General features: G+C 45.9%; 1 protein-coding gene across 1 annotated transcript in view; it reads left to right on the forward strand.

Moving 5' to 3' along the window:
• The window catches only part of LOC136673744 (phospholipid-transporting ATPase ABCA1), a 184,525-nt gene that overhangs the window by 159,959 nt on the left and 4,566 nt on the right, over positions 1 to 20,000 (forward strand). The window contains 3 exon segments of the mRNA XM_066649438.1: positions 1,534 to 1,668; positions 4,357 to 4,460; positions 5,231 to 5,323. Of these exon segments, the coding sequence (XP_066505535.1) occupies positions 1,534 to 1,668; positions 4,357 to 4,460; positions 5,231 to 5,323 (332 nt within the window).

The raw sequence follows: 20,000 nt of genomic DNA on the forward strand, positions 1-20,000 counted from the left end.
GTGTTTGTGCACTCACTCATCTCTAATGCATGAGTGTGTGGGTGAAGCCCACTGTTCTAGTGAATTTTTCACACAGACTTGTGTCTGTGTGTGTGTGTGTGTCTGTGTGTAAGTCATGGTCCAGTCTCTAGAAGAAAGAATGAGATGAAAGTGTGTGTGTGTGTGTGTGTGTGTGTCTGTGTGTGTGTGTCTGTGTGTGTGTGTGTGTGTGTGTGTGTGTGTGTGTGTGTGTGTGTGTGCGCGCGCGCGCACTCAGTACACCAGCCTTTGATCTTGTGGCCAGTCTTGACTGGGCAAACTGCCCACTGGCACACACAGAGATGTGAACATACACACACTGCCTTTCTTTCTCTTTCTCTTTCTGTCACACACACACACACACACACACAATCAGGAGTGGCCTTTTGTATGTTTGTCTCTTCTGGTGCCACCCTGCCTCCAACGCTCCAAGATTTCTGCCAGCCGCTTCACTAAACCTCTTATCCTGTGACAGGACACACACACACACACGCACACACACACACACACACACCTTTTTTTAGACCATATCAGAACAGGTATATTTGTACATTATATATCTATGTTCATATAAAAATGCCCCATATGTATTATATACATTGCAAAATGAAGTCCTCAGACCCCAGAGGGGTAAAGCCCTCAGACCCCAGAGGGGTACAGTCCTCAGACCCCAGAGGGGTACAGTCCTCAGACCCCAGAGGGGTACAGTCCTCAGACCCCAGAGGGGTACAGTCCTCAGACCCCAGAGGGGTACAGTCCTCAGACCCCAGAGGGGTACAGTCCTCAGACCCCAGAGGGGTACAGTCCTCAGACCCCAGAGGGGTACAGTCCTCAGACCCCAGAGGGGTAAAGTCCTCAGACCACAGAGGGGTAAAGTCCTCAGACCCAGAGGGGTACAGTCTTCACCTAATCCCATGTTGTTGTTCAATTAAAACCCCGTATCTCAGTGTTTGTGAGTGTTCAGTTACTGCATCATTTGAACACAGCAGCTGTCCTTCACTCTGTGTGAATATTTAATGATGAATGGACCAATAGAAACGCTCCAAAATTACTCTGAATAACATCTTTTTACACTAAATTCCACTGAGAGTTAAGAAGGAAGCGTGAATGGAACAGTGTTGTGTATAATGTCAGTGTCCAAACGAACACATGTATCTCAATGGCAGTTAATGTAAACATTTTGGAGTGTTTCTATTGGTCCATTCATTATGGAATAATCAGACAGTGTGAAGGTCTTAAGTCTTAAGATATTTCTACAGTGTTCCTTTAATGCAGCTGAGTTCAGTAAGGTTTGCATAATTTTCTAAGAAGGTATGAACCTGAATCTATTCTCTCTCTCTCTCTCTCTCTCTCGCTCTCGCTCTCGCTCTCTCTCTCTGTCTCTCTCTCTCTCTCTCTCTCTCTCTGTCTCTCTCTCTCTCTGTCTCTCTCTCTGTCTCTCTCTCTCTCTCTCTCTCTCTCTCTCTCTCTCTCTCTCTCTCTCTCTCTCTCCCTCTCTCTCTCTCTCTCTCTCAGGTGGCCGAGTGGGGGATACAGAAACTGGGGCTTGTGAAATACTCCAGCAAACCTGCTGGGACCTACAGTGGGGGGAATAAACGCAAACTGTCCACAGCCATGGCTCTGATTGGCTGCCCACCTATTGTCTTTCTGGTAGGACACACCCACCAATTTTTTTCTCACTCTCAGTGGTGTATGAGAGCTTCATCTTAGTAAAATCACTTCTTCACTGTTTGTACATTGATTTGGGAACCCACCAACACAGTTCTGTTTCTTAATGAAGCGTCTGTGACCCGCTTTGGTCCAAACCCCACGAGCCCCACAGCAGTGTTCTCCCCCTGTGTAAACAGCACCTGTTCCTTTAAATGATAATGAGCCGCTCGCTGTTCACCCCGACCCTGAGCGCACAGCAGTGAGGAGCGAGGAGCAGAAGCGTTTTCACTCTGTTCTCTTTCTTCTTCATTCTCTCGTGTTCCGTTTTATCCCGTGTTTTCAGACTTAGGCAGCACACAGACAACTGAGTGTGGTCTTGTTTCAAAGTGTGTGGGTTGGTGGGCTCCAGATTCACACATTAATGTCTACATATGTCATTTGACCAGGAGCCTTCAAACTCTCACATATGACTTCGTATCCCTCATGTTGAGCAGTTCCAGACAGAGTGATTTCTCCTTCAAACTCGAGGAAAACCACACAGTCCTTTCTCTTTCTCTCTCTCTCTCTCACACACACACACACACACACTCTTACATTTTGAATTTCCCCATGGATTAAGGCTGAATTAAGCAGGAGAAAGTGAAAAAATGAAAGAATGGAGGTCAGGGACGTTTTTGAATGTGATTTGGGATATGACCCAATCTAGTGTTTTAAATTTAAAGCACACAGTGCCGTGTTTGCAGGGATTAAAATCTCATTCTGACCCACCCGACACCATGGAAACGTAATCCCACGCATAATCTACCGGATACATGCCGACCCTCTCTCCCTGGAGTCTCATTAAAGCTGAGATTAGGGAAAGTGATTGCACTGGCAGCTGTTTTCCATAAAAGATCAGTTATGGACAAACATGGGCCGGAGCGTGCTTAGCCAGCGTTCTGTAATTAAGCGCGGACGAGTGGAACGGTGTTCTTTGGTGGCGTAGCTCCAGCCTTTGGCTAATTCAGAGCGAAATGTGGGAGAGTGGGCTGTGTGTGTGTGTGTGTGTGTGTGCTGCTTATTACGAACTGGAGGCTGAAAGGCCTGCAGCGAGATTTATCCTGCAGTGGTGGAGTTGGACTGTCGTAGGGAGTGCGGGCATTGTGATGCTAATCCTACAGCAGACAGTGTGTGTGTGTGTGTGTGTGTTTGTGTTTGTGTTTGTAAGTGTCTGTGGGTGTCTGGCGATGTATGACTCACTGTCTGTAATCACGCCTGGACAGCACTGCCTCAGGATGGACATGTGTGTGTGTGTGTGTGTGTGTGTGTGTGTGTTTGTGTGTGTGTGCGTGTGTGTGTGTATTGGCTAGTGGTAAATGTCACACTCTGTGATGTGAGACGTGGTAAGGACATGTTGTTGATAGGTAATCTTGCCCTTTAGTGGTTTTGGCTTCTTCCTTCCTGCTTCCAAATGCCATCAAAGAACCACAGCGTGTGGCTGACTTTTTGTTTGTGTGTGTGTGTGTGTGTGTGTGTGTGTGTGTGTGTGTGTGTGTGTGAGTGAGATAGAGATTAACTTCTCAGTGCACATATGTGCAGTTCTGTTTGTTCATGTTTGAGAGAAACAGTGTGTCACACAAAGTGAAAAGAGTGGGAAAATGGGAGTACATTCACTGCAGGGGGGACATGGTGGTCTTGGCAAGTATCTCAGCCGAACGATATATCACCTGATAATGAGCCTCATGACACTTTTCCACTGTATTATACCTACTCTACCAAATCTACTCGGCTTTTCAGCTCCTCCACCAGGTGAATCAGGTCCTGGTTCTGGAAGCGGGTTCTTGTTTAGTGGCTGCTCTCTCGTGGTTCAGAGCACGTCGAGTAGGGACTAAACCGTGGCGTGTAAACCTTGCAGAGCGCTGATCGTCCAGAGAGAGTCCTCACTCTACGCCACGCAATGAGAAGGGGCCAGTCAAAATGTTTACCATTCATTCATTGTCTGTAACCCTTATTCAGTTCAGACACAGGGAGAAAACACCACACTCCTCACAGACAGTCACCCGGAGGAAACCCACGCAGACACAGGGAGAACACACCTCACTCCTCAGACAGTCACCCGGAGGAAACCCACGCAGACACAGAGAGAACACACCACACTCCTCACAGACAGTCACCCGGAGGAAACCCACGCAGACACAGAGAGAACACACCACACTCCTCACAGACAGTCACCCGGAGGAAACCCACGCAGACACAGGGAGAACACACCACACTCCTCACAGACAGTCACCCGGAGTGGGACTCAAACCCACAACCTCCAGGACCCTACAGCAGCACTGTGCAGCCCCTAAGAGTTTATCTGTAGTTTTTAAAAGAATCAGTAGTTAGTAAAGTGCCTATAAACAACATTTAAATCCCCCTCATTTTCCCTAAATTAAGACATAACCAGATCAGTTGCTGTTTTATTTTACACTGAAATGTATTAGATTTTTTTATTGGTTCTCATTAAATGCAAATTATTTTGTGCATCAAAATGTCATGAAAGTGTGCTCTATAAATATAATGTATTATTATTGTTATTATTATATGAGTGAAGCAAGTTAGGAGACACTTGCTTTGGAATTTCAGTCAATGTAACTTTTAATGAAAGCAAATATAATTATATGATTTTGTGTGTGTGTGTGTGTGTGTGTGTGTGTGTGTGTTTAGGATGAGCCCACGACAGGAATGGATCCAAAAGCCCGCCGTTTCCTGTGGGACTGCATCCTGAGTGTGATCAAAGAGGGGCGCTCAGTCATCCTCACCTCACACAGGTGCTTCTCATTATACACACACACACACACACACACACACACACACACTGCACAGGTGCCTCTCATTAAGATCTATCCACATGTGATAAAACCCTAATCCTTAATCCTTAATTGTAACTGAGCCTTTCCTCAGGTTCACACTCTTTGTTTCTGTGTGTGTTTCTGTGTGTGTGTGTGTGTGTGTGTGTGTGTGTGTGTGTGTGTGTGTGTGTGTGTGTGTATGTGTGTGTTCTGACATGATCACTTTATCTCTCCTGCAGGCGTAACCTAGAACCCTAATCGCCCATAACAACACCAGGTGTTCCCAACAATGTTCCATTTACCTGTTCCTCCATGTGCAGAGGCCCACAGTGTCATTAGTGAAGCTTTAGTAATTCACTCTCTCTGCGGCTATGCTCTCTAAACCACACAGAACATCACTGTGTGTGTGTGTGTGTGTGTGTGTGTGTGCGTGCGCTGTTATTGATCTGTTAAAAAATCTGTCATCAGACACATTTTTTGTTGTGTTTATCTCATGACAATTTCTCTCTCTCTCTCTCTCTCTCTCTCTCTCTCCCTCTCTCTCTCTCTTTATCAATTTGTCTGTTCTTGTCTCTGTGATTTTTTTTTCTTATCTGTTGTTCTCTCTCTCTCTCTCTCTCTGTATCTCTATCTGCATGTCACTTTATCAATTGTTCTCTCTCGTTCTCTTTCTCCCTTCATGATTGTCTGTTTCTCTGTCTCTGTTGTTCTCTCTCTCTCTCTCTCTCTCTCTCTCTCTCTCTCTGCAGTATGGAGGAGTGTGAGGCTCTGTGCACTCGGATGGCGATCATGGTCAATGGTCAGTTTAAGTGTCTGGGCAGCATTCAGCATCTGAAGAGCAGGTATGTGTAATTAGTCTCTGCATCACTCTCTGTTTATGCTCCCTCACTGATGCAGAGTCTACGCCGCTGTGAGCGTTTATCCTTGTTCATTGGTGTTTGTGTTGCGCTGCAGTTACACCTCCACACCACTAGGGCTGAATCTCAAACACCTTCCTCTACACTATGTTATAAACAATGTACACAATGTAGTAAAGTGCACTATGTAGGGAGTAGGATGCTATTTGGGACAGAGCATAATTTACATGAGGTGCCAGAAAAGGAATGAATACAAAGCTGGTGCGTTTTTGTAAAATAAAATAAAATCCTGGAGATTGTCTGTATTTTTCCTTTGTTCTACATTTTTATGTGTCCCTGACGTTCACACAATGTCTGAGGAAATCTCTCGCCATGAGTTTAGTTCTGTCTGTCTTCTCTGTGTGTGGAGGAGAGGAGTTCTTGTTCCTGTTCTCCTTCAGTTCGATCTAAACAATGTCCACCCGACTACTGACCAATCACAGAAATTGCAAACTTTGGCGACATGACACGGTGTATTTCTGGAACGGTTTGCATCAGACGACGCCATAGGCTTTGCTTTAAGAGTGATATATAACTAAATGAATTACTAAATGAGGGCTTCTGTATATTTCACATCTGTGATGGCACTGTTAATGCTGAATGATATTTACAGGGTTCGGAACATCACACTGCCATCTAGACTACGTTTTTTTCAGGGCTGGCCTTGTTTATTTCAGTAAGACAAGGCCAATCCACAACAAAATTTTCAGTAGTAAAGGACGTAAGAAACCTATATTAAACACTAAAACACTAATAGAGACCCCAAGCTGTTCAGCAGCTGAAATCTTGTAACAATCAGAAATCAGTTCACTTTCAAAACTACAGCGGCTGGTCTCCACAGTTCCCAAACGCTTACAGAGTGGTGTTAAAAGCAGAGACGCAGCACAAAAAAATGTCACTTTCCCAACTTTTTGGAACGTGTTGCAGGCATTAAAAAGTACTCAAAAGTGTCCGTAGGTGTGTGTGAGTGAATGTGTGTGTGTGTGTTGCTCTGTGAAGGACTGGCACCCCTCCAGGGTGTTTTCCTGCCTTGCGCCCAATGTTTCCAGGTAGGCTCTGGGCCCACTGCGACCCTGAACTGGATAAGCATCAGTCATTGACGAGTCATTGGATAAATGCTGGGCTTTGTCCCTCCCATCGGACGCTCAGCTTCTGCATGATGATTGGATGATCTGTCTGAGTCTGAATCCCTTTTTGATTGACAGCGAAATGAGCGAATCAGCGATCCTTTGGTGTAAAGATCCGTGGGAGCATTACATTTTCATTCTGTTCTGAGTTGAACTGGAGACTTTCTTAATCCTCTTAGCTGCATTTTCTTTGTTAAAAACGACTAGCGACCAATCGAGCTTCTGTTTCTGGTGGGTTTTTTGTAGCTGCTTGTGTTTGGAGACTGACTTCTATCACTCTTTCTGACTTCTATCTCAGTTTCTGTCCAGCGGGTGCTGCTGAGCCCCTCCACCGTCACAAAGCACTCACAGGCGGACACACTTCACATGGGCCAAGGCCGTTTAAGCCTAGCTCTGCTGGCCATTGAGAGGACACTAGTCAAGTCCCTGGAAAGACGCCTTGTTGGTACGACAGGGTCACAGATCATTTTCTTAAAAAGGAACGGAGGGTAGAATTTACGTATAAATAAACCCACACATTTTATGACGTAGGCCGAAATTGAGCTTCCCCTCCTTCAAAGACCAGCATCCGCCACTGACCTGCATATGATCAGTGCCACATCCTGTACGTTGAAATAGCCTGTCGTACCAAAAGTGTCCCTTGCGCTGTTTTTACTGGCCCAGGGTCAGCGGCGTCTGAAGCCCTGCCCTGCGTATGTCACTCACAGGAGTTCCAGCACTCATCATATTGCACAGATGTGATTGGCTGAGTACGTCACACATCATAAAACACACACTCCGTTCAAAACTAAACAGCTCTTAATACTTTATCAGTTACAGGTCCAGGTCCAGATCGAACAGAGTCTGGGTCCGGATCCGGACCGCGGCCCTGGTCTACACTGAACATGTGACATCACAAAAACAATTAGTTTATATCAGATTGATTTTGCAGCAATTTTTTGTGACATGGGCCCTTTAAACAAAGCAAGTGTAACGAGAGAGGAGGCGCATGCATGACTAAGCGTCTCTCTCTCTTTTTCTCTGATCCCTTCATTTCTCCTGTCACTCTTTCCTCTCCTCGCTCGTCTTTTTTTCCTCCTTGTGCTCGTTTCTCCTCCTTCGCTGTCGTCTTTCTCACCCGCTCATTTTTCTTTTAGTTTCCGCTCACTCCATCCTTCTTCCCTTCTGCCTTTCTGCTTTTCTTATTTCTCTCATCTCTAGTTCCTCTTCTCTTTCTCTGGACGGCGTAATTAATGATTCAGGAGGCGTGGGTCTTCTTAATGAGCAAAGAAGTGATTAGGTCTTGCTCTCTCTCTCTCTCTCTCTCTCTATTTCCCTCCAGTATGAGTCCTTGTGAAGCAGCACACCAGGACAAAAGCTACATCTTTCCATCACCTTAATCGCTCTCTCTATTTCCCCTTTGCTTTTTTTTCCTCTCTGTATAACTCCATTTGTTAATCAGCTTTGTTTACAACACTGTGCAAAAGTCAGAGACCGGATCTGTGTTGTTACTCTGTGCTGGATGGGTCCAGTGTGGGTTAAAAGCCTCCAACTACAAAAATTGTTCATAATTATTGTTGAAACTATTGAAAACGTTGATAAACGTAGTCAGGGGACGTACGTGTGGCTATAGGACGCCATTAGGACTCGCCTAGAGGTTTGGACCGTTCCTGAGAGGACGTTTTAGCAACTGGACCTCTTTGCTCCTGAGCTCCCCCTACAGTTGAAGAGTATGATTCACTTTTATAGCAGTGTCTTGGAATCAAGGGGGAACGGACTTGGGTGACCCCGATCCATAAGTTACATAGTGCAGTTTCTAAGCCCGGAGTACCAACAACAGCCCAGTGGAGCACCACAATGTTTAATTACGCTGGAATTTTTGGAGTGTTGCTTTAACAGAACCCCCCTGTGTCTCAGTGGTGAATGAATCTCAGAAGATGTTTATTACAGAGAGTCTAAGGCCATAAAGAGGACAAAGAAAAGGCCAGCTTCCGTGGGTATAATGTGGGTATAATGTGTTTGTGTGACTGGGTCATGAGGGAAGACGCTAAACTGCTTCTGCGCTACTCCCCGCCGCTTTAGCAGGTGGCATGTGGTGGAGGGAGGAAGTTGGGACGAATTTGTAGCGTAGCGATATTTTTCATAACCCCCTCCTGTCAAAACAGGCTTGATGCTTGTGCGCGTCTCACAGCAGGGGCTGCTGGAACATTCCTGCACCCTGCCTTTCCCCTGTAGCACATGCTCCCTCCCTCCCCCCTCCTCCTTATTACATCACCTTATCTTTTCACTCTCTCACTCCTCTCTTCTCTTCCCCCTCGCGCTCCCTCGCCTTCTCTTCTCCTGCTCTCTTTCTTCCTGAGCTTGGTTCTGCTGCCACCTTTAGGGCAGCCGACTGTACGAGCCCTACGCTCACACACACGCCTGGTCTGAAGCCAGAAACACAAACGGGTGACTTGTATAGAGGCGTCTTCACATCGAGTCACCCTTAAAGGCAGTGTAGACGAGTCTGGAAGACTGCTGTTCTCACAGCAAAGCAAACTACCGCTCCTGCTGTTTGTGTTCATTCACAAGCTCTGCATCTTTTAAGGTGGAGTGGTGTGATTGAGTTCCACCTTAATTTATACAACTGTAACAGCAAAAACAAGTCAAAGCTACCCACCTATGGAGCAAGAGTAGAGCAACATCCTCATCTTTATTCATTCTGTTTTTCCCTGTTTACTGAGCCAGGGCTGCATACAAACGCCGGACCTTTTTTCAAACTAGGGAGCAGCGGTTGTCGAGGTACATTCTCTGAAATATCTTTTATTTTTGAAACAATATTGGGTTAAAATCACAAACACTGCCTTTAAGAGTCTGATGAAGAAACAGTGGCTGTAGATCCATGATCAGTAGCAGATCTGAGGCGACAGCATTTACCCCACACTCACGCAGCTTTTTCCCTCAGTCACTTCCAGCTCTTCCCCCATGCAGAGAAGTGACCCAGTTGTAGCTGACCATACCGCGTCCTGCCTGCCGGGCGGTCCTCTACCATCCGGATCTGACTTGTCGGTGATGGAGTGCCTCTGCGGTTGATTCTCCTTTCTGCTCTGTCGAGACAGGTCACTTTCAGAATAAGCTGGAGGCACTTTACTAGAAAAGATGCTCACTGTGGCGTCGTCTGCACTGTGTCCATGCGTCGTGTCCTTACGCCAGTGTAGCTCTCCCCTTCGCCCGTGTGTCTTCTCAGCTGTCCAGACTGGTTTGGCTCACCGGACTGATGGGTGTAATCTTCAGAGACGGTGTTTACAAGTTATTGATGGACTCTAAAGCCAGAGGTGGTTAAAACACAAAGTAGATGTGGATCTTTTCTCGTACTGGAGTGTACAGTTCCTTTTTGATGGTTGCTAAACGGGATTCCTCACCAGCTCTCGAGGAGGCCTCCTGGTTCCAGCTTCTCGGAAATGTAGAGTCTCCTATTGATTACGTGCTCTCCTCCTAAAGCTCAAGTTCCGACTCTGCATTCAGCCTCTGTAACAAAGGCAGTGAAACCTAAAGATGAAAGCTGCTAAACAGAAAGGGTTGTAGCTAGCCCTGGGCCATAAAACTACCATCCTCCACAAGGTACAAGTAGAAACGACAGAGGCTCTTCTCCCTGTTACAGCTCAGTGGAGCATCGCAATAATTTTGAAGCTGTAACTTTAAGGTAAAAATACAAGCTAGTGTTACTTTAGTGTGATGTCAGTGAAAGCTAGTGTTACTTTAGTGTGATGTCAGTGAAAGCTAGTGAAGAAGAAACAGTGATGGAACGGTTCTGCTTGTGTTTTTAGACCATGGTAAAATTGAAATAGTTTTTTCATCTCTGAAGCAGAGTCTGCCTTTAACTGTGGAGAGGTTAAGAATGAATTGATGACACAGATTTCATTATTTTTGTGGTGGGGAAATTGTTTTACAGATTTTTCTGTATCTGGGCAGAATAAACAAAATATACAGTAACACAGGTTTCATTTGCAAGTCATTTGCATACTGTGCATGTGTAATATGTTTTGATAAATATTGGTATATTGGTCCATGGATCTGTATGACTGCGACACTAACCTGCAGCGCCACTGTACCGCCCCTTTTATATTATGCTAATTAATAATAATAACTATAAAGGGGCGTCACGGTGGTGCAGCAGGTAGTGTCTCTGTCACAGCTCCAGGGTCCTGGAGGTTGTGGGTTCGAGTCCCGCTCGGGGTGACTGTCTGTGAAGAGTGTGGTGTGTTCTCCCTGTGTCTGTGTGGGTTTCCTCCGGGTGACTGTCTGTGAGGAGTGTGGTGTGTTCTCCCTGTGTCTGCGTGGGTTTCCTCCGGGTGACTGTCTGTGAGGAGTGTGGTGTGTTCTCTCTGTGTCTGGGTGGGTTTCCTCCAGGTGACTGTCTGTGAAGAGTGCGGTGTGTTCTCCCTGTGTCTGCGTGGGTTTCCTCCGGGTGACTGTCTGTGAGGAGTGTGGTGTGTTCTCTCTGTGTCTGCGTGGGTTTCCTCCGGATGACTGTCTGTGAGGAGTGTGGTGTGTTCTCACTGACCCTCCAGGTCAGAGCACCTTGCACCCAGTGATTCCGGGTATGCTCCGGACCCAGCATCACCCTAAACTGGATAAGCGTTACAGACAATAAATGAATGATAGGGCTTTTCAGGATACTCAGTCACTTTAAAAGAACAAAAACAATCAGAGGAAACATATGCACATACAAGCTTTTCAGTTCAATTATCAATATTAATCAATAAAGAAATATGGCCTAGATGTAGCAAACACACCGGCAACAAGAACATCCTCCAGCTTAGGCCAAGGAGTTGTCCATTCAGCTATCCTTCACTTGTCGAGCAAGCGGTCATTCATTTCATTGGCTGAGCAAAGACGCAATATGGCATTCTTTTATAGAGGTCAGAAACATTTAAAACTGACTGGAAACTTCAGCCAGAACTCAGGCTTAATCTAAAGATCTGAAGTTTGAAGCAGGACCTTAGGGGACCTCAATCACAAAGGTTTAGGAGTCAGTACTTTCCTAAATCTATAAATAGATTTTAATCTATTTACTTGTATCTCAGTTGAAATACATTCAGAGCTCAATTTCTCACCACGGCTGCAGCTCATGTGTTCCCTAAAAGCAAAGGCTCTTAAACAGAAAGGGTCCCAGCAGACACCCCTCGCAGAACCGCACTTCAAAAAACATCTCTTGGGTCATCCTTTTATTCATTATCCTTTCATCCATCTTCTCTTTGTTGAACAAATGTTCAGTGAGATCGCTGGCCGGCGTGACTGGGGGATGGCACTGCAAAGGAATTCACGGTGTATTTGGAAGAGCCCACAAAGGCCAGCTCAGGGTCTGCTCTGGTCACTGCTTGTTGCAGTGGTCCTGACTGGGTCTGAGTGGACACTGTGTTTTGAGCACCTCTGTTCTCTGTTCTCTTTCCTTCCGGAAGCCATTCAAAGGTTCTGGCAGCAGGATGCGATGCCATTGCTTGGTGTCCAGGGAGTGATCTGTGCCAGGGACTTTTCCACAGCTAATCCTTTCTACGATGAAGGATCATCCGTATACCACCACCTTTTATTAACCCTTTTTAAAAACGGCACTAGGTAGTATTTTTAGGTTCATGAAAATACACATTTTATAAAATTCAGAAGATGTTCTTTGATCTGTTTGCACTTTGTGAAAAAAGCTCCAGTGTTTATACACAGCCCTGGCTCAGTAAATTGGGAAAAAATCTAAATGACATCTCGAGGTGTTTGGACGGTGGAGAGAAAACATTAAAAGGTGGATAATATTGACTTCTGTTTGCTGTTACACATTACTTAAGATGGAACTCCAAATTCAGGAGAAGACTAACTGCATAAAAGTAAACACAGAGCAAACGTGCTACAATGTATTCCACATTAAAAGATGTGGAGATGCTGAACGAACACAACCAGGAGGAGGAGTTTGTTTTGCTTTGAGAACAGTAGTTCCCCAGATTTGTCCATGTTCCCTTGAAAATTACAACTTCAAAATAATTGTGTTGCTTCTCTAAGCTGTAATAGGCTGAGCACTGCAGAAATTGCACTATGTAATCTTTTGAGGAAAGCAGGAAACCACTCAATCACTGAAATGCAATTCCCACTTGATTTCAGGACATTGCTGTCAACGGTAGGTGGAGCCCAGACGCAAAAATACCAAACCTCACCCAATGTCTCTTTAAGAACTGGACATTGCAGAAGGTCATCAGTAAAAATAAACTTGCTTTCCATTCATTTGAAGCACCTTCTTTGCTCCAATCCACGAAGATGAAGAGGATGGAGTGTTTTTGCGGGGAGATAGTAGTGCTCTAGGGAGGATATTGTTCTTGAGAAGCCTAGACGAGACTTCAAAGAGGGGGAGTGGGAGGCCTAGGCCCGGGTGACGGCGAAGGCCGATAGTTTCCCCAAGGCTGAGCTGCTATCTGGGTTTGGATGATTTGGAGAGGGGTTTTTGAAGTGTTCACTCCACCTTTACACTGTTTGGTCCTTTATTAAACAGGATATATCTGCACTTCTGAGGGGAAGGAGAGTGCTTTTTGGGCCAAGGATAGTCTTCAAAACATCACAGGCTTTGCACACATCTGTGGTTACATACATAAAGTTTAATTTGCTTTTTGGCCACCCCTACTTCCACTCTCCTCGACTCTATTCTGCTTTTCAGCTCCTCCACCAGGTGAATCAGGTCCTGGTTCTGGAAGCGGGTTCTTGTTTAGTGGCTGTTCTCTCGTGGTTCAGAGCGAGTCGAGTAGGGACTAAACCGTGGCGTGTAAACCTTGCAGAGCGCTGATCGTCCAGAGAGAGTCGTCACTCTACGCCACGCAACGCAGACGACCAGCACCAACTCTCCATCTGTAAAATCTCCAGCTGCAGCAGAGATCACGTTTGTTTTTATCCGACTCACAACGGCAGCTCGTAAAATGACGCCGTGGTCTTTTGAAGAGGTTCAAATGTCCTTGGATCGGTGGCCGACGAAAGAATCCAGCGAGAGCTGGACGCTGCAACAAGGAAGGAACAAACTCTACTGATCTGTCTGAACTGATGACGGAGCTGTGTTCAGTCCCAAACAACAACAACACGCCGATACACCATGAGTAAACACCGCTTAACGTTACCGCCACCGTTGTTGTGGTTTCTAAAGCCCTCTGTTCACCTTAGAGACGACACCCGATAGAGCAGGGACCATGCAGTGGAAAAAGCACCATCTTCTCTTTTTCTTTCTCTCTCTCTCTCTCTCTCTCTCTCCCTCTTTCTCTCTCATATTTGGCCTTTCTCACCTACACACTATCACACACCCATCGTTTTAATGTCATAAAAAGACAGAAGAGTCTTTCTCAGACCGTGTCGGATCCTGACTCATCTTAATGAATCACTCTATAAACATAAACGCTTTTATAGCCCCGCCTCCATCAGCCACTAAGTAAACACAAATACAGAGGCATCCAGTAAAACCTCCCAATAAGACTGTCCCTCACCAATCAAATCACACTTTACCACACTAAAGTCAGCTCTGAGTGATGAGAGATGTGTGTGTGTCTCTCTCTCTCGCTCACTCCTCTGTTCCAGCATCCGTGTCGCTCCTTCGTTCATCAGGGGGAGTGGCATAAAGAGTGCTTTAATGCAGCTCCGTAGTGCTGAGTACAGGAGAAGTGTTTTACAAGACCCTCTAAAGTTTGGAGCACTCCACGGACATTTACTTTGAAAGGGCATTAAATCAGAGCGCGTTTTATGCAATCACGATGAGGTGGACAAACAAGGTTGCACCCGCGTCAGCCTCGAACGAGCTGCGGGATCACAGTCTCCACGTGGAACAGTCCTAGCGACCCCTGACCTTGCTCTTTGAAACGTGGAGCGAATGACCTTCACCATCCCCACCACCACGTGAGCCAGTCTATTTGTTTCAGAGCGAGAGAGAAGGACGGACATCATTTTTAGAGAGAGAGGTCATTTCAAATTGGCTGACAGCGGCAGGCATTGACTACCGACCCTTCGTCCAAGAAACGGAACGCTGAACACATGACCTTGGAGGACCCCAATCCCACCGGGTGAAGGATCAATTCTTTCTTTGTGTTCTAAAATCTATAAATAGATTAGACGGTGATGGATCAATTTACTTGTAATTCATATCAAATATACCTCCTGATGGAGCCTTGGAGAAAGATGCTCCTGGTTTATTCAGTGAGGTCCGTTACACATTAATGTAAGTTACAAAGTGATCAGTTTATTCTAATGTCATGTCCTATTTATTAGTGTTTAGTCTGATCTAATAAATGGAACAAATTAAAGAGTGAATCTGGAGTGCACCAACACACACACAGTGAAACGAGACCCCACAGCAAGGTATTCTCCACTTCTGACGTCAAGTGCAGAGACTTTAGAATGGCCCCGCCCCCTCGTCTGAGTCTGTCCAATCACAGCGCTGGACCCGTGTTTATGCGAGAGTGCAAAGACGAGGTTAAACTCAGCAAAACAGACACAACGAGCGCGGAGAAATAAGAGCACTGAGTAAAAACGGAGAAGAACGAGAACAGAGTGAAAACGGCTAAAAACCAGAGCTGCTCCTCGCTCCTCACTGCTGTGCGCTCAGGGTCGGGGTGAACAGCGAGCGGCTCGTTATCATTTAAAGGAACAGGTGCTGAAAGCGGGCGTTCTGAACAGGGCTGTTTACACAGGGGGAGAACACTGCTGTGGGGCTCGTGGAGTTTGGACCAAAGCAGGCCACAGACGTTTCATTAAGAAACAGAACTGTGTTCCCTCATGGAAAAAAGGCATGAATATGTCCCTTTTTAATACCTCAGCTCCTGAAGTCCTTGCCAGTGGCGCACTGCACAGTGTCTGCACAGAGATAACACTGAATCAAACTCAGTTTGTTTCAAAACAAAACTTAACCATGAAATTAGATTAGAACTGAAGCCACTTCAAAAATATAATCATGTAAGATGGAAAATTGTAGACGATGAAGCCTGCTCTCCCCATTAGCAGGAGTTTAGCATCTGCTGCAGTGGATGAGGAGGAGGAAAATGAGCCTCGCTAATTAAACATAGCATGTTTGAGTCTGATTTTGGAGAGAAAACTGGGATAGTCTCATAGTACTCAGAAAGCTAAAGCTCCATATTCAAAACACTGGATCTGTAAAGCTAGCATGTCTCCTGTTATTAGCATAAACTAGCATAGCTGTCTGCTCCTGACAGCGCTAATCCCCGTCACTTAAAGTCACTGCTCACAGAGACATTGCTGGTCAGAGGAAGGGCAAGAATAAAGCTGAAAATGCGGAAAGCTTACGTTTTATAATTAGACGTTTAGAATTAGCCGCTAACACATTCACAGTCTGAAGTGATTAGCAACAATATCTCACTCGAGTGTGGGGAAGAACAAAAGCCACGGCGCCGATAAAGAAAGCCCTGAATGTGGAGGATGATGAGGTTGTGAATAGTGCTGAATTAAAACATGAAAAGTTACTTTGCCGTTAAAGCACTGGGAGCATCGTCCAGTCAGCAGCTATTTGCTAACTCCTCTGTTTTAAAGGCACACACACACACACACACACACATGCAGAGGGCAATGTCTAATAGGCCCTGCTTCCTCTAGCATAACGTTCTAACTGTTCCTAACACATATCTCAGTGAGTAAATAAAACATTAGCGGTTAATTAAGCAGAAAACAGCAGGTCTTAGGGCTCTAATGACAAAATAACAAGAGAGACACGGTTCCTCCACCACAGCTTAACATCACACACCCTTAGAGTACAGCGCTGGAGACCCCTCTTTATTTATTTCATCTCCAGCCAAAAAAATTATTCCATTTTCTGTGTCAGGAGAAAATAAATATAATAAAGAAAACAGTGTTAACAGAAGATTACACCGAGCTAAAAAGATGAAACCTGAAATCTGCAGTTTCTCCACCGCTCTGATGCTGGCCTTACACCCAACGTCTTTTCAAGCGGTTTCACGGTCACAGACAAATGTTCAGAGTGGGATTAACACCACGCGAGTCTTTGCTGGAGTTGTGGTGCACGTCCATCGTCTCAATCGTTGGGTGTGAGGGGGTCAGGAGCGTTGTTTTAATTCTCATCTTGACATTCCCTTAAAGTCCACTGTGTTTAATATTAGCACAAGTCTTTATTCCTTGCTCATGAAAGTAGTGACATAGACATTGTAAATAACCAATGAACTTTGCAAAGTACCACATATAATGTACGAAAACTGCTTATATTTGGTCTTAATTGTGTTTAAATCATTCATTCATTATCTGTAAGTGCTTATCCAGTTCAGGGTCACGGTAGGTCCAGAGTCTACCCGGAATCATTGGGCGCAAGGCGGGAATACACCCTGGAGGGGGCGCCAGTCCTTCACAGGGCAACACACACATTCACACCTACGGACACTTTTAAGTCGCCAATCCACCTACCAACGTGTGTTTTTGGACTGTGGGAGGAAACCGGAGCACCCGGAGGAAACCCACGCAGACACAGGGAGAACACACCACACTCCTCACAGACAGTCACCCGGAGGAAACCCACGCAGACACAGAGAGAACACACTACACTCCTCACAGACAGTCACCCGGAGGAAACCCACGCAGACACAGGGAGAACACACCACACTCCTCACAGACAGTCACCCAGAGGAAACCCACGCAGACACAGAGAGAACACACCACACTCCTCACAGACAGTCACCCAGAGGAAACCCACGCAGACACAGGGAGAACACACCACACTCCTCACAGACAGTCACCCAGAGGAAACCCACGCAGACACAGAGAGAACACACCACACTCCTCACAGACAGTCACCCAGAGGAAACCCACGCAGACACAGAGAGAACACACCACACTCCTCACAGACAGTCACCCGAAGGAAACCCACGCAGACACAGGGAGAACACACCACACTCCTCACAGACAGTCACCCGGAGGAAACCCATGCAGACACAGTTAGAACACACCACACTCCTCACAGACAGTCACCCGAAGGAAACCCACGCAGACACAGAGAGAACACACCACACTCCTTACAGACAGTCACCCGAAGGAAACCCACGCAGACACAGGGAGAACACACCACACTCCTCACAGACAGTCACCCGGAGGAAACCCATGCAGACACAGTTAGAACACACCACACTCCTCACAGACAGTCACCTGGAGGAAACCCACACAGACACAGAGAGAACACACCACACTCCTCACAGACAGTCACCCGGAGGAAACCCACACAGACACAGAGAGAACACACCACACTCCTCACAGACAGTCACCTGGAGGAAACCCACACAGACACAGAGAGAACACACCACACTCCTCACAGACGGTCACCCGGAGGAAACCCACACAGACACAGAGAGAACACACCACACTCCTCACAGACAGTCACCCGGAGGAAACCCATGCAGACACAGAGAGAACACACCACCCTCCTCACAGATGGTCACCCGGAGGAAACCCATGCAGACACAGAGAGAACACACCACACTCCTCACAGACAGTCACCCGGAGGAAACCCACGCAGACACAGAGAGAACACACCACACTCCTCACAGACAGTCGCCCGGAGCGGGAATCGAACCCACAACCTCCAGGTCCCTGGAGCTGTGTGACTGCGACACTACCTGCTGCGGCACCGTGCCGCCCTTGTGTTTAAATGTTTATTTAAATTTAAATAAGGTGTGATCCACCATGTCACACTCTGCGCCCCTGGTTTAGAACAAACAGCTATATCTGACGAATCTGGAATGAGAATGAGGAAGTGGCAGTCAGTAATAACATTTACGGTGAGGTGACAGTCACCAATGTGTCGGTGGGCGAAGGTATTCTGCCCGTCACTGGGCGCAGAGATCCAATCTAGCTGCAGTTACTGACCCCACAAGACTCCCAAGTTTGTGTCTAAAACCAGCTTTAGGACGGAGAGTCCGTTTTTTCAGCTCCCTGTCTCTTAATGTCCCTCTTTTATGGAGTGAACTAATTAAATGTTTCCTATCGGATTTGTATCATCTATTGGCTCATGCAAATATCCGACGTATCCCCTCATATTTAACTGGATTAACAGCATTATTTGGCATTGTCGCTCACCTATGGGCCACTGCAGAAGCTCCGCCCTCACCGTGTGCTTTCAGTGAGGGGCACAGTGTGGAGAAATAAGAGGAATCTCCTGAGATCCCTCCATTATGTGGCCACCTTGTTCTCACCATCCACATAATTCCAAACAGACTCAGTAATGTTGAGTATATGTCGGATCCTGAGCGGGAAAGAGGTATAAATATTGTCCCGGTCGTCCGCTGACTGGTGACCCTCCCTGGGAACGTTAAACCAATAAAAACCAAGAGTCTGCTTTCACCCAAAAAGGGACAGAGGAATCATCACAGAGACCCTCACACCCTGCACCGTGGCCTGAGACCCAGGTGATGAGTGTGTGTACTCCCAGTCTGTGGGAGATGAGAGCATGGTGTGCATTAATAAAGGAGCCGAAGGAGAGCTGGGTAATATTAACCATATGCTTCTACTGCCACTTCTCCACACTCTGCTCTCCACATCATCCACAGCGAACATGTTCACACAGATGTTTGGCATCATTTGGCTGAATTGCTCTGATGTGTGATTATAATGGTGTGTGTGCGTGTGTGTGTGTGTGTGTGTGTGTGAGTGAAAGAGAGAGATGTTTGTATTCTGCTGATTAGGCTGTTTGCCTGGTGGGGGAATATAATGAGGGATTATGGGTATATGGATGAATGAATCATGCAACTTTATGATGATGGAGTGTTTGTGTGGGAGTGTGTGTGTGTGTGTGTGTGTGTGTGTGTGAGAGAGAGAGAGAGAGAGAGAGAATGGGCCCTTTTCCATGTGTTTCTCTAATGTGTCTATGTCTTATAATAATAATAGTAATTGTAGTAAATATAACAATAATAAAAATAATATTTTAATAATTTTAATAAAAGCTGTTTAAGAAATAACGTCTTAAAAGGACAAGTGCAGGAGTGAATAGAGAGTGATTTTACATGTGAGCTGGGCTGTGTGTGTGTGTTTATATATAAATGTGTGTGTGTTTGTGTGTGTGTCTGTGTGTTTATGTCTGTGCATTAGTGCGTTTGTGTGTGTGTGCATTAGTGTGTGTGTGTTTGTGTGTATGCATTAGTGTGTGTGTCTGTGTGTTTATATGTGTGCATTAGTGTGTTTGTGTGTGTGTGTCTGTGTGTTTATATGTGTGCATTAGTGTGTGTGTGTGTTTGTTTGTGTGTTTATATGTGTGCATTAGTGTGTGTGTGTGTTTGTTTGTGTGTTTTTTGTGTCTGTGTGTTTATGTCTGTGCATTAGTGTGTGTGTGTGTGTGTGTGTTTGTTTGTGTGTGTGTTTTGTGTCTGTGTGTTTATGTCTGTGCATTAGTGTGTGTGTGTGTTTGTGTGTATGCATTAGTGTGTGTGTGTTTGTGTGTCTTTGTGTTTATATGTGTGCATTAGTGTGTGTGTGTGTTTGTGTGCATTAGTGTGTGTGTGTTTGTGTGTATGCATTAGTGT

This window comes from Hoplias malabaricus, chromosome 2, assembly GCF_029633855.1.
Source record: "Hoplias malabaricus isolate fHopMal1 chromosome 2, fHopMal1.hap1, whole genome shotgun sequence".
Lineage (NCBI taxonomy): Eukaryota > Metazoa > Chordata > Actinopteri > Characiformes > Erythrinidae > Hoplias > Hoplias malabaricus.